This window comes from Anas acuta, chromosome 3, assembly GCF_963932015.1.
Source record: "Anas acuta chromosome 3, bAnaAcu1.1, whole genome shotgun sequence".
Lineage (NCBI taxonomy): Eukaryota > Metazoa > Chordata > Aves > Anseriformes > Anatidae > Anas > Anas acuta.
The window spans coordinates 10,924,783-10,940,024 of NC_088981.1; the positions used below are offsets into that span (position 1 = coordinate 10,924,783).

At 37.6% G+C, this 15,242-nt stretch overlaps 1 protein-coding gene across 22 annotated transcripts in view; it reads left to right on the forward strand.

The window, feature by feature from the left end:
• SLX4IP (SLX4 interacting protein) overlaps positions 1-14,197 on the forward strand; it is a 77,256-nt gene extending 63,059 nt beyond the window's left edge. For all 22 annotated transcript variants that reach the window (XM_068675676.1, XM_068675688.1, XM_068675681.1 and 19 more), the window contains 2 exons: positions 10,745-10,854; positions 12,373-14,197. In XM_068675676.1, coding sequence (XP_068531777.1) covers positions 10,745-10,854; positions 12,373-13,192 — 930 coding nt within the window. In that variant the 3' untranslated portion in view covers positions 13,193-14,197. The remainder of the gene's footprint in view (positions 1-10,744; positions 10,855-12,372) is intronic.
• The last annotated feature ends 1,045 nt before the right edge of the window (positions 14,198-15,242 follow it).

Consider the following 15,242-nt stretch of genomic DNA (forward strand, 5'->3'; position numbering starts at 1 on the left):
TTTGGGTTTGAATCATTTCATAATGTTGTATTCTAGTTCTTTTAAATGTTTAATCAGCTTACACCCTTGGTTTGAGGGTCTATCTGTGTTTTATAAAAGCAGTTGACTCTGTGTTAATGGAGACTTTGTCACATTTCAGTGTTGCTTATTGTCATTGCGATTGACTTAGTCAAGGCTTAACAATTTTCATTTTTGTTTTACAACTACTTTTATGAAGTTTTATGGTTTGGGTCAAACATTCTTTCCTGAGCTCTGTCAAGACAAGTCAGGCTCAATGCCTTCCTTTCCAATTACTTTGAACCAATTTTATGTCAGCCTGATATGTATTTCTTTCACTTATTGCAACTCTTTTTTCATCTATCTTCAGCACTTTGTCCTTCGTCTTTTCACTGTCTTTTAAGCTATTTTGTTTCTCCTGGAATAGAGAGTGATTGAATCAAGACTGTCAGGAATTGTAGCCAGATTAAAAAAAAAAAAAAAAAAAATCTTATATCCCACATCTTTGGAAAATTCATAATTAGATTGGTTTTGAGATATTCGCAAGCACAAACCTTAGCATCAATTGCTGAGAAAAGCAATTTGAAGCCTTCTGCGATGCATCCTGTAAGACCAAGAAAAAGGTGGCTTAGGCAGTCTCTGTCAAATTAGCTAAAGCAGTTTAAGTTAATTGAAGATTTGAGAGCACTTCTAAGGAGTACAGTTGAAATAAAATAAAGAAAATCTATTGATATTTAATTTTCTATTTTCTAAAATCTGTTTAGAAATGGGTGTTCCTGTGGCCATATCTAAGAAACAGGCTGCAGGCAGTAGTTATCATTTTGGAAGAAGGGAAATCTTGTTTAAAGAAACAGAGCAAGTTATTGAAAATGCATAAGCAAATTGGAAGTCTTAAGGAAAAGATGGAAGAATAGCTGGGCTGATTAATGCTAAGTATAAACGTAAAGCCATTGTTTCCTGTTTTACAAAACTATGTTTGTAATCTTGAATAGTTTTATCTTGAAAAAGAAGACAGCTTTGGGAACATGGCAAAAGAGGAAACCCAAGGAAGTAAAAGAGCTCTAGAGAGATTAGTCATTTCTGTAAAAATGACGACATTTTCATGATTATTATGTAGAGAGCTAAAATGGAAAATTGGAAATAGGTTATCTGAAGAAACAGTGGAAATGGGTGGAAGGCTTATGGAGGCTTGTGAGCATTTAAAAATGTGCTAACAATGGTGTATTCATTGATAACCACATCAGCTTTATACTGGAATCTATGAGAGGAAGCAGTTGTAGGGAAAGCATGAAGGAGGTTAAGCTAATGACGGAAATTTGAAATTATTATTCATATAAAATCAGAAAAAGTGGATAGTAGGGGATCCTGGTTTGACTAAAAAGATCTCAGTTTCCACTGAGCCTTGTTAAGTTGCAAAGAAAATTATAGAAAATTTAAAACTGTTTTCCAAACAGAATGTTCCTCTTAAAAACAAAACAAAGTAAAACAAAAAATAGGTACAGTAGAAGAAGAAAAATGCTAAAGGTATGCCCTGTGCTTTTTAAATAAAAACAACCCATTTCATCATCTTCATGCATGTCTGATTTTATGAACTGTCATTGTGACATACTTTATGCATGTTACAGAATTTTCTTTTATTGAAACTACTATTACGAGAGTGCAGGGGACATAATTTGCGTGAATTTTGATTATGCTGGGAAGAGGCTTTTGGTCCTTTCATGAAAACATGTACTCTTAGCTGTAATTAACATGAAACTTAGTATTAGAGCATGCACTGCTGCAACAGTGTGACTGTTGGAACATAGAATGAAAAGGAAACCCATTTTTTCAGGCAGGAGCAATTTGCAATTTAGTAAGACGATTTTATGTGAAATCTATCTTAATACTTTTATTATTAAGTGATATCAGATTGAGTAGGGGAAGAAGGAAATGCTGTGAAATACAGTCATGCAAATTGCAATGTATAAAGTGCTAATCTTGGCATGAAACTGCGTGTGTATCTATGACACCAGAGTTAAACTGTTGTAGTGATGGGTTACGACCAACAAGTCAGTCCATATTCCCTCCAGTTCCAGCTACATATCCCTTTCATTTCTGGTTATAGTGGACCAACCAAATGATTCTTTAGTAGAGGATGAATTAGTTCTTTGAGTTGATGTAGCAGAATATGACATATTTGTGAAGTCTATGTTTTGTTTTTTTTTCTTTTAATTGGAGAATTAGTTTTCCATCACACCCGTTTACTGAACCAATTCGTCCTATAACCACAGAGTTGCTGATGACAACACAAAAAGTGAGACGAAGAGAGCAAGATCACCCCTTTAGGTAGCAGCTGATAGCTACCTTTGTTTGCAAGTAACATCCAAAACGCATATAATATTAACCTTTGTTGTAATATTTGCTGTGTTCTTCAGTTTCACTAGCCTGTTTTAAATTTCATAAAATCAAGTTTTCATTTGTTTTCATATAACATAACTTTTATTTAGTTATTAGAGGAAATGTATATAGAGGAAAATATTGTTACACTGTAGTTTGGTAGTTGTATGAAGGGCATTTGCTTCTTTTAAATGGCAGAGAAGGGAAAATGCAAACTAACAAACAATATCTGCATACCACATAGTGGAACAGCTAAAGATTTGCTTTTCTCTGATTTTCCGCTTTTGATACTTCCAGATTTTGTCGTCTTTTTGTTCTCATCCTTCATATTCAGCTTGAGCTGATGCTGAAACATGCAGTCCCTTCTGCTTTCTCTTCCTTTCTCTGAGCCCTGCATTCTTGTGCTCAGCATCTGTCAGTATTGGCATGTGTGGAGAGCTGGAGTAGTTCACTGATTCCTCTGAAAACAAGTTTTGTTTCTTTTTTTTTTTTTTGGTGGTTGTTTTTTGCATGGTTAGCTTTCAGCTGGATAGCTTTGGTGGCCAGGCTCTCACCGTGCGGCTGCATAAACGCTGCTGTTGAACCATGTGTTGGGCAGGGATGAAACTTCCCTTTCAATGTCAGTGTAGCTTTAAATTATCTTATATTGTAAGACTGCTCTTTCAGATAATTTACGTCACAAAGTAATGATACTAACATTTTTTACTCAATCATAAAGAAGAAAGCTACGACAGTTTGAAAATATTCCCTTTTTCCCAGCTGTCTGCCTTTTCTCCTTGGAGATTAAAACTCCTATAACAGAGTTTGCCAAAAGGTCCGTGTGCTTGCACCTCATCTTGCCACGTATCAGTCCTAGGGATTCATGCAAACCAAACTTTGCTGGGCTTTAAGCTAACGCTGTGAACTGGGAGCAGGAGCAGCTGGGCGTGCGTGTGTGCGCTCCCTTCTGCCAGCCCTGCTGTGGGGGCAGGAAACTCCTGTGAAAGGGGAGGGAGGATACCTGAGGGTGGCAGTGCTGGAGGTTGCCTCAGTGAGATTTGTCTGAGCTTGTCTTGGTTTCTTCGTATAGCTTACAAACTGACTGATTTATTTTTTGCATGGCGAAAATATAATAGCTATCAGCTGTTTAATATTCCAGAGAAGCGGACAAATGATGAAATGAAATTTGACATGGTTATTTCAATTAGTCAAGAAGACTTCGGAGAATTTCAGAAAACGCTCACAGAGATGAGTAAAGGGCATTGGGACTGTAAATGAAAATCATCTGTCGATAAATGCAAAGTACTTTACTGAAAAGAGCAATTACAGTGTTCATGCATGCTGCTGAGTTGAATAAACTAAGATCTCTGGAAAAAGGCCAAGATACTGCTACGTGGAACTGACTTGAAAATCTTTGTTCAATAGCATTATTTATCTGAAATGGAGGCAGAATTTGAATGTATATAAGAAATTAAATAAAAAATAATACTTGAATTGTCTTAATGCCGGTAAGCAAGTTGAATACCTACCTCTTCATTAGGACATTATGTACCTCAGTGCAAAATACAGATGAAGGGTAGTAGTAGTACAGAGGGTCCTATAGCTTGAGCATAAACGATTAAGCACATAAAATGATTTCCATATGAAGCAATCTTCAAAAAGGAGGGACAAATTGAGTAATCTTTTACTGATTTTAGTAGTTGCTTCTTATAAGAGTAATCCAGTTGATTTAAATGTAACTACTTAACAGTGCTCACAAGAGCTCATTTGTCAAAGCCTTGTGGTTATTTAAGATATTATCATCTGTCATCATCCTTTCACCTCCCTCATTTTGCTCTCCCCTCATGCTCTTGCTGTCCCAATTTATCCTGGTGGTTAATGCGGATTTGAGCTCAGATTCTAGGCTGTTTGTTGAATTATGTTCTTTGCTCCTGGCAAACTTTGAGAGGATGGGCACCTCCAACAAAGGTGCAGTGTGGAAAGCTGGCATTGATAATGTTTAAAGCTACAGTGAGCTAAAGGTTTTATTTAGTCACTGTGCATCCATGAGAATTTAATATTTCCTGGCACATTTCCTGGCCACTGATTTCCTGGCATATTTCCTATGCCCCATCCACCTGAGTGACCCCAGTCCCTGCTCTGGTCTCCTGCAACAACTGAACTTCCCTCTGTGGAGACATTTATAAGGGTTTAAAACATTAAAAATTGGAAAGTTGTTTCCTCATTTTCACTTTTCTGTAAACATGTAACAGCTGACTGGCTTTGAGGCCTTGGTGAGTCTGTCGTATTTGCATGAGATCGGCCTGTAGGTTTAGAAATTATCTGGAAGGACCAGACCACAGTGTGAGCTCAGAAATCTTGGGGGCTTGGGGGGACTGAGTGTTTTGTTCTGGAAACCAAGCTAAAACATCAGCTACATTGTTGAACAGTAATTCTTCCCTAGGCTGTGTGGTTCTGCCTATGTTACATATTTTGCTTGTATATAGCCAACAAGATCAAGAATATGTGATTCTTTCCAAGGTATCCTACGGTTCTTAAATGCTATTTTAATTGTATAAAGAGAACAGTTGTTTGGAGAAAAAAAAAAAAAAAAAAAAAAAAAAAAGGTGTATTCTGTGTAGATTTTTTTGTAAAGAGCCTTACTTTTCCAAATACTCATGTGATGATTACCAGTAGATTCCTTCTCTCATGGTTTCGTATGTTGCGGGATGGGTTTGAGCTCCATATAAAATTGCTGTTGTCTTATTTTATTAAAAAGGTCTTTAAAGTATGTGTTATATATAACATATACATGTTTTGTATGTGTTTGTTGTAATGAATAGAGGCAGAAACCTTAAAATTGATTACAAAGGTTGGCTTAAGATGCATGTTTTTAAAACATTGTTTTTCTTAAAAAAAAAAAAAAAAAAGCTTTTTTTTTTTTAGTGTCCTTACAAGAGGTTATTTTCTTTGAAAAGCTATTGTCTTTTCCTCCTTCTTATCAGTGGACATTCTCTCAGAAGATAGAATCTGAGTCTTCTACCATCAGTGTATAAAATCAGAATGATTAATAGCTCAATTACTTAACATTAATTTTAACACTTTTTGCCTTCAAGCAAATACACACAGAGTGTATCACGTGCTTCTGAGTATGTAAATAAATCATTTGTTTCGGGAGCACCTTCCGTGCCTTTAGAAAAAGCTTTATGAATGTTCTTTCTACCTGTACTACACATGTCAAGTTTTAAACAGCTGCCCCTGTAACTTTGATTTTTTAATATAGTATCACAGTTTTTTTATGCCATTTGCAGCTTATTTTTATTTATTTTTATTGCAGGAATTTTTCTATTATTTTCCATTATTCAGCAAATGTTCAAATGTAAACCTAGAGGAATTTCCCAAATTCAGAACAGTTTGGGATTTCTGCTATACCCAAAATATCATTACCCATCCCCTCCCCCCCCACCCCCCAAAAAAAAAAAAAAGAAAAAAGAAAAAAAAAAGACTACTTGAACAGCAAGAAGGAATTTTCCTCATAGGAGACGCTTGCTCTAAACCATGCCTTTGGAGTGTGGGGAATTGCTAGGAGTGATGTATCAAGTGAGAAACTCGGGTTCAGATCTTGTCCTTTGGACACTGGGCCAAATCTTGGACTAAACAGTGCAGACCATAGGGACTCTTGATGAGCAAAAGCTTTGTAGTTGAGAACCTGCAGACTGGAATCAAAATGTATGTTGGTAGTAGGTAATGCAGATGGCTGATCAGGGTATTAGATTTTGCGTTCTGTGCTATGCTATTAGCAGGTTACACACTGGAGAGATGCCATTTTCTCTAGTTTCAACTTTTTCAGAAGAATGTATTTCAAAACCATCAGCATTCCTTAAAAGTACCTGCTTCAGATGGTGAATGGGTACACCCTTGTACAGTGTGGAAAGTCATCCTTGCTGTTTTTTCGTGCACCTTTCTGACACACAGAACAGGACAGCCAGTTTTAAAATGTAGAGCAATATTCTGCAAGTCCAGTCAAGGAACAGTATTTCAGGTTGAGAATGCTATTTCTTTCTGTACTTGGGAAATGACTGGGAATGTTTTACAGTGGGGTAGGCGTTCATAAGTAGCATCTGTAGGACAGATCAGTTGCTACGTTGGAAACACTGAAAAATTTGTCATGGAGTCATGAAATGAGACGTAATCGGAAGATTTTTCTTCAGACAGGATAGGGCACAAGACTAGACCCAAAGTCCTGCCCTTGTCTGTTTTCTATCAGATTATAGTACCTGTTCATTCTTCACTGACAAGCCTCCCCACCTGCTTAAGTCGCCCCTTTCTATTTACCAGCATGCAGGGAGTCCTGTATGACCTCTCTGATCTGATGGTCATCTGTTATAACCATTTAGAAACCTAAAGATTAGCCTATATGATTGAGCTCATGATGCTGCTCAAGTGACATTAAGAAATATCATACAAATGCAAGCTCACATAAAGCTCCCAAGAATAAGCATTTGTTTCATTTCTTTTACTGATTCTAATTTTATTCAATTATGTGTGACTGGGATAATACTTTATATCCTTGCTTCATTAGCACTGTTATATTCAGCCTGACATTAGGTGCTGTCTCACTGCATGTGCTGTATGGGGCCTCAGTGGGGACGGCTATATGGCGCTTTGATACTAAATATGATTTATTGGACCTATTGATATTTTCTATTAAGTTTGTTTGATGAGCAAGTTGAGCCACATTGATAAGTGCAGCTCGGGAACAATGTGGTTTGTTTCTTTTAACCAGACATGAAATGTAATTATCCCATAGTGTTACTTGATTGGTACACAAGCATGTGCCACCGTTAGTGTAATAGGAAATAACTGGAAAATATGAACCCCAACCAGAGGAGGGAAGGGGGTGGCATTGTTCAGTCTGAAAATTTTTCTTTCAGCCCAACATCCTAAACCCTCGACTGAAAAAATATTTGTATGAGCAGTATTACCAGGCTGACTTGTGAAAAGGCCAAAGCTTTTATTCTTCAGGATAGTGAGTTGTGAGGATTCTTGACAAGTGCGCATCCATAGATAGTTACTTTGCAGGTGTTTACTGCTGTATTGTGAGACTGGGTTGTCCTGGTGAGAGCTGCAGTTGGTAGTCACCCCACTTTGTGATGTTTCTGAGAGTTTCTTTTTGATTTTGAGTTAGAGCAGGTATATAGGTAGTAAAAGAATGGATTTTCAATTTGACAAGCTTTAAAGTGAGTATATCCTGTGCCTAGCAGTCATGTTTCTGTGCGGGTCTTAGCAGAGAATTCTTTTTTTCCAGGCATCCCTTTGGATAAGGGTCTTCAGAGTAGGTTCTGTGAGGTCAATGTTATGAACAGGTAGGCTAGGAAGTCTTTGTAAGCTTAATTTCTGCAGGCCCTTCTTTGCTGACTTTTAGTGACAAAAAGGAGCGAGCTTACCCTAGGATTTTAAGAGCACAGATTTCTAATAGAACTTGGCAGTTCAAGGGCTAAAGAAGCATTTTAATCTTTTGTGCCCACCCAGTCTCTATACAAATGTAAATATGTCTGTCTTTAACAATTTGCCAAGAAATGTGGTTTTAATTTGTTCGCAGCAATCCCACTCCCTGCAGCTCTTTCAGAGTCAAGTCACAAGTCTGGCGGTGCTTTGACGTTTTTCTCTGTCATGGTGTCATTGTTTATATGATGTCTGCTTCTGCTGTCCTCCTTTTTATGCCTGGAATATTTTTCTTTAATTATTTCACTGCCTAAAAGGAATTTGGGATTACTAGACAGGATGAGAGCAGATTAGCTTTTTTTTTCTTTCTTTAACAAGTTCTGGAGTTCCCATAGGAAATAAATCGTATTCCCAAAACAGGCACGGTTTTTTATTTTTTTTAATTAACTAAAATTATTAAGTCTAATAAAGAAAATAAAGGAAGTATCACCAGTAATGGCTGAGTGTCTTAGTAGTATATGGAGTGCCCATTGTTGTTATTTATGACTCTCTTTGCATTCTATTGTGGACTTACTCCAGCCTTAGGGAGTTTACATCACTCCTAATAGCAAAAGGCTCTCTGGTTCCCACAGAGTCTTTCAAAGACTGACTCATATGCCTTATGTTAATTGTTCAGCTCTCAAAATACAGCTCTTACAGGGTGTGGTTCCAAGGGGAAAATCTACTGTACTTAGAGGGCATGTTCAGAAGTGTTTCACATATAAATCATTTTGATTTTTTATTTTTTAATGCCTTAACCCTTTTCTGTCACTACATTCTGCGATAAATTATTGGAAAACAAAACAAAAGCTTGACGATAGTGTAGTGAGGGAATGTGTTTGCCCTTCACCTCTGGCCCACTAACTTCCACTCTGACTCAGCTCAGAAGCGAAATGGCTTTGTTGTCTTTGCTTCTCTCCGGGGTCTGCTCATCACACACTGCAATGACTGCACATTCCAGGCAATGACCATTCCCTGCTCACATGGTGATCCAAGTTAAAACTAAGTTACTGCCTACCTGCAGTAGTAAGGATGTGTGGATAGGAACTGTCCACAACCCTCCTTTCTGCGTCGGCACAGGGGATTTTGTACAAAGTGCTGCTTTCCACCCATTGTTTACCACATCTAGAAGGATCATCTCTGTGGACTGGTGATCCTATCGCAGTCTGCCTCCCTGAGGTCTTCAGCTGAGGGCTGAAGCAGATGTAATGTAATTAGCTTCCCCAGTTACCATAAATCACAACGAGGGAAGTTCAAATGCTTCTGCGTGTACTTCTTTGGCTAAGTAAGAGTGCTCTCTGACTGCTGCGGTACCGAATTATTGTGCAAGAAGCTTCAGTCTGAGCAGCAAATGTTACTGGAAATCAGAATAGTTTCTACAGACCTTAGAGTCTATGCCTTCCAAAATTAACAAAGCTCATTAGTATCTTGATAGTCCCTTTTTTAATAGCTTACAAAATACAAAGATGTTTTAAGTCAAGGGGCATCCATGTCTCTAGCAAGAATAGAAGCAGCAATTTATCCTTGAGATTAAACTAGTTAGGCTTGATTTTTGAGGTTGAAATCACATTGCATGTATGTCCCATGTGTTTTGTGCCTACTGTAAGCACACGTGTTGCAGCATCAGAGCACAGAACTTCATGTGTCTGTTAATACACACAAAAAGATTTGCACAATTTGCCTCTGAAATGAAGGCTCAAAACAGCTGTAGTTTTTTAAACAGTCAAAATGGCCCTTTTTCTTTGCCTGATTACCCTCTTTCTGCTTACAAAACAGGAAGCTGATTGCACTGACTTATTCTTCTGGAGTAGAGGTGGGATTTACCCTCCTCGTCTATAAAACTTAAAATAAAATGGGCAGGGCTTAATCCTGTGTAAGTGACAGGTTTCTGAGCGGTGTTCCAGGCAGCAGTCATGTACATGCTTTGGCCTCGTGCCTCTGCTGTCCCTCTGTGCTTCGGTTCTTTCATACTGCCTGGCTCCACTGCACTAGGTTCACAGTGCAGATTGAGACGGCATAAAGAAGCAGTCCCTGTGTTTGATGAGCCCCAGTCAGAAGTTGCATTATTCAGCCTGATTAAGAAATGTTATCAAAGAAAAGGAGATACACAAAGCCTCTTCTCTTCTTGACTTTGCCACTTTTTTTTCCTCCTCTCCCTAGCCTCAGAGATGATACTTTTTTGAAGCATGTGGTTGTTAATAGTGAAGTCAGCAAATGGCCCTTCCCTCATTGAGATTGTTTCATTGTGAAAGGAAATGCTCACAGCTTGAAGAGAGAGCATTTTCCTTCCCTCCCTCTCGCCTCAATCTCATATTATATAAAACTATGGTACTGCTGTTAGCTGAGACCAGAAAGAATTCCCCTGTTGTCCTGTAGTAGCCAACCACTACAAGCTGTGAGCGTTTGAATGTTAGTATTAAAAGTTTTAACCCTTGCCTTCTTAAATGAGTAAGTAATACTCTGTATATTTTCTGTAAGTATGGAAAATTATGGGAATTCTTCTGAGAATAAGTGTATAGACCACTGCGCCAGTCAGTCTCTTCAGAAAAAAAACTGACAAACATGCTCCTGTCTGCAACAGAGATTCCTGGCATTTGTCACAGTTTGAGCCACAAAGATGTCAAATATTTGCCAACAGTTTCCTCAGATGGTTTGGAAAGCTACATCCTTTACATTGCAGTCTTGTTTGTTTGCGGTATATTTTAGCATATGAAGTATGTTCGCTGGGAGTCTGAAAAGGGAGTGAACTGACTAGACTCCCAAATATTAAAAGATTAAAAATAATTCTGTACTTAGCCATTTCTTTTAGACTGCTTGGATCAAAATAATAAAGAACATCTGTACGTCTTAGTATTAGAAATGGAGCTTAATGTTGAATAATCGTTGCTTGATGTGTCATGTTTTAAACCTGTGTTTTCTTTTGGAGCAGAAAGAAGAAGTTTCCAGTGGGACATCTGAATATTTTACTGCATCTGCTGAGAACAGAAAGCTTAAGATTAGTCTGAATGAGCAGATAAAGCAAGACATCTTGAAAGAAATGTATGTCGCTATTGTTTCTAAGCTGTTACGTTTATAATCTGATAAAATTTGGGTGAATAGTGTCCAGCCTATGGAATAAAATGTCAAATAGTATGAACTCCTCTGTAAAATATTATTTGAGATTGTTAAGAGACTACTCCTCTAGTCTGAATAAGCACATAAAATGATCTTTGTTATTTTGTACAGCATGAAAAAAGCTATTACAACCCACATAGATATCTCACATAGCGTGCGGCAGAACCAAAACAGGGTGTTTTTTTCTTGAAAGCAGCTCTGAGCCAAAATAAATAAGTGATGTTTGAATCTGGTGAAAAACACTTGCAAATATATTTTTTGTTCGTTTTGAGAGTCTGCAGCATACCACAATATTAGTCTGAATCTTTGGACACAGCTGAAGAGTGCCATGTAGATGTGGTATAGTGGATGGGGAGAGTGTGTGGGTCAGCTGAATGTTTTGCTGGTCCTCTGCTGTACCAGGATGCCATTGGTACTTGCACAAACTGCCAGTAGTTCCAAATGTTTAGTACATCAACTGTGGAATCAAGGAATTGCTGTGACCCCTGTCAACTTTTATTTTAAACTATGTTGTTTCATCTGTGATGTCTTTAGAAGGGAGATCAGATTTGTAGTTATGCTAGCTCTACCTATTTTGTAAGAGTTCCTTTTCCATAAAGTTAAATATGTAGAGTGGGGAACTGCTTGGTGTCAGTGGACCAGCAGAAAGCAGCCCCAGCATCGGAGGATCTATAGCAATATCTTTAGACTTGAAATCTTACATAGGCAGCTTCAGTACTTGTGCATAAAGTTCATCGCACAGCCTATGTGAAGTGTAGATTTGGAGGTAACACTGCTGAGGAGTGTTTACATATTGACACTCCATCGTGTCCCTTGTGATTCACTTTTTGTGTATAATTCCTTTCAGAATATCATCTGTGTGCATTACCTAAGTCCTTCCCAGATGAGCAGGCTTGGTATTAGATGAGTAGTGGTTAACTTTAAAGTAATGCTTTGAAATGTCCTGGGAAAAATTCCAGAGGAACGTTTCTAAACTAGAGATTAGAAATACACAGACGCACACACTGCCTCTCCCCCTTGCCCCCCTCTATTCTTTAGATATACATTACGCATATGAATATATGGGAATGGTTTGAAATCATTTGGGCACTTATGAAATACTATTTTATCTAGCCAGCTTGGGAAGGAATTCAATATACTTCTGCAGAGTTGACCTTTAACATTTGTAATGAATCCAGTTCTGCCTCTTGGAATAGAATGTGAACTCCTTCATGGCTTAGTCATTAATAAGTAGGGTTCCCCTAGTGCAGTGGAAAATCAGATGGATAACACTTGATATTATCCACACTAGACAAACATTGCTGCTTGTCAAGATGATATAGAGGGATTTTTTCCATGTTCAGAAAGAGGGTTGCCCTAGTGGTCTTTCAGAGTTTGTAAGAAGGGCAAATTGAGGCAGTAGAGATTCCTTTTTATTAAAAACAAAATCCCTTTATATTGCAGTGTGAAAAGGACAAAGAAAAGGAAAAGTAGCATGAGCAAACCCCAAACCAGCAAAGACTCCAAGAAAGTGGATCTTGGCTCATTGGACTCACAGACAGAGAACAGAAAGAATGACTGTCAAACTTCCACCAGTCCTCAATCTGAAGTGAAATGTAGGAGTACAGGACAACTAAAGGATTGCATAAATACAGCTGAGAGCAACTTGGAGCTTCCTATTTTAGAGATGGAAAATAATGTTAATCAGAGACAGCCAGAGGATACTAGCAGCCAGCGAAAACCTCACTCTGTGGAGCGGTTGAAGTCAAGACTTCTAAGCAAGAACCCTCCTTGTAGCTATGAGTCAGCACTGCTAGATCCAAAACAAAATCAAAAAGTGACCAAAACACAGGCTCAACAAGGGAGTTGTGGTTCAGAAGAAAAGTTAGACCATTTCAAAAAAGCATCCTCTGAAGAGGCTACTTTAATTCCTAGCAATACCGAAATGACTAAGTGCAATGATGGTTGTTCAGGTCTGTTCTTGGAGGAGAAGACCCCACTTAATTCCAGGGTGTTTTCTAAACAAGACTTAACAAAGACTGTGTCTGATGAAGAGTCACTTACTTTGGGAAAAAACCTCTCCCAGCCTCCTCCTGTGGGGCACAACGTAGCGCAGACAAACCAAAATGAGCCAGGCACAACCACCAAAGAATTACCTGCCATGTCTTCGTCATCTTGTTTAGAACTGCAGCCTGTGCCTGTGGAGAAGCCTACCCAAAAAAGGAAAAAAGAGGGTGAAGATGGTCTCAGGAAGTTAAAACTACGAAGGCTTAAGAAGTCATAAAACCTGAGATATTACCTCGATGGTATGGATGGACAGCCAGATTTGTGTTTGGAAAGCGTATATAAAAAGGAGGAAGCAATTCAAAATAATGAAAAATAATCTCTAAAAAGTCCAAATTAGATAAACTTTTAAAGAAAAAAATAGTTAACTAAACATCATAGCTGTTTGGTACCGTAATTAAGATAATTCTGTTATGTCTTTTGACATTAGACCCATAAATACTGTACAAATCAGATGTAATATTTACAAAAGGAAGAATCTCCTATAAAATATTTACTAAGCAGAATTTCAGATCTCTGTGTGTTTTGGTACTATTAAAAAGTCCTGACAGCTGATGACAGAAAAAGTTACAATCACTTTTGTAATCTGTTAACAGTTGCAGTTATCCATTTTTTTTGATGTTTCTAAACACATGGTTTATTTTAGTAAAAATCAATCCTTTTTCTGCATTAGGAAGTTTGTGGTTTATTCATGTGATCTTTACAACAGTAAGGCAAATTGAGGTTATTTCAAATAAATCTTTAACCAGATTTTAATACTGCTGATAATTTAAGGACCACTTTTCAGTGGGCTTTCCAAATAACTATAGTTTGTGCTTGGGCAGTTCTGACAGGAATGTGTGTTTCTAAAGTGAGCTGTGGATACGAGTGATCGTGCATTCGCTATTTGGAAAAATTAAGATTATTTATTTTTATGTGCGTAGTCACCTGGATTTGCAAACATTGCTGTTGGGGAAAGTTCATACATAAACATGCATGCACTTCTTTATGCACTCAGATTTCACAATCAAGCCTTGCGTGTATGCAAGGACAACAGTCTGTGCTTTTCAGGTGTTAGCGATCTGAGTTATTTTTTAGTTTAAGATACAGGTAATTTTTAATTGTACAGTGCTTTTTAATAATGCTTTTGTAAGTTGTATGCTAATGTGCTAAGGAACTGTAACTTCTTCTTTCATGTTTATATTTTTAAATGGCTAAAATAAAATTACAAGCAATTTCCTTTTGATCATTCTCTCAAAATCAATTTGAGCACAGACGTTTTATGTGAAGCAAATTTTGCAGAAATCTTACAGACATACACTTAATGGTGTGAGTAGCTTTATTTAGATTAATAGGAAGATTCACATCCATAAGCGTTGGAGTTGGTGCGTAGTACACGTTAGAGAGCTAGCAAGTCGGCAGTTGACAGCAAAACACTGTCAATTGAACAGCATCTTTTCTGCTGTAAAAAAAAAATCTGCTTTTGCTGTAAATGAAAAAGATTCTGCATGCCTGCTAGAAGACACTTTCTCTTTTGTCTTTCAGCCTGTTTGCATGATGTTTCTCATAATGCTTTGCAGTAAGGTTGCTAATGCTTACCCATACCCGTCTTCAGGCTCTGCAAAAAGGTCTTCCTAGTGACAAGCGCAGTGAATGCTCCAAACAAATCTGGGTTTGGAAGAAGAATAGCTTGAGGTATGTTTACTCTTGTCTTTTCTATGGGCTCAAGATACTTTGCTAGTAAGGGAGTGAAAAGCACATTTTTAAAGGACTTAAAAGAGGTATAAGGAAATTTAATAAATTTTCAGAAAAATAAAAATAAGTAAAACAGTCATTTGATACTTTATATTAAAGTATATGTTTTCTGGACAGTTTCTTGAAGTCCTTACAGTGCATAGCCTAATAAAAAATAATGCAAGCATATATTCTAGTTATTCATATATATTTCCATTATTTTTACCTTGCTTTTCACCTGGATCCTTTTGACTTTTCCATGACGTTCTTGGTTGTAACAGAAACCTACAGGAGAGGTTTAGATGATTATGTGAGAACAGACACATGTTGAGCTCACGAAATTGCTTGTTGCTTCTTTTCATTTTATTCTGCTTAGCAAAAAGACTCTATGCTTGCTTTTCCAAACTGGCAAACACACTGATTGTTCCTGTGACAATTGCTGACAGACTCAAGCAAGTATGCCCCAGATTAGTACTCCTAACAGTTTGGGATTTTGAAGCTTCTATTCCTCTTGCCCTTCTGCTCTCCAAAAGAATTTAATTCCAGTATTAGAAAAG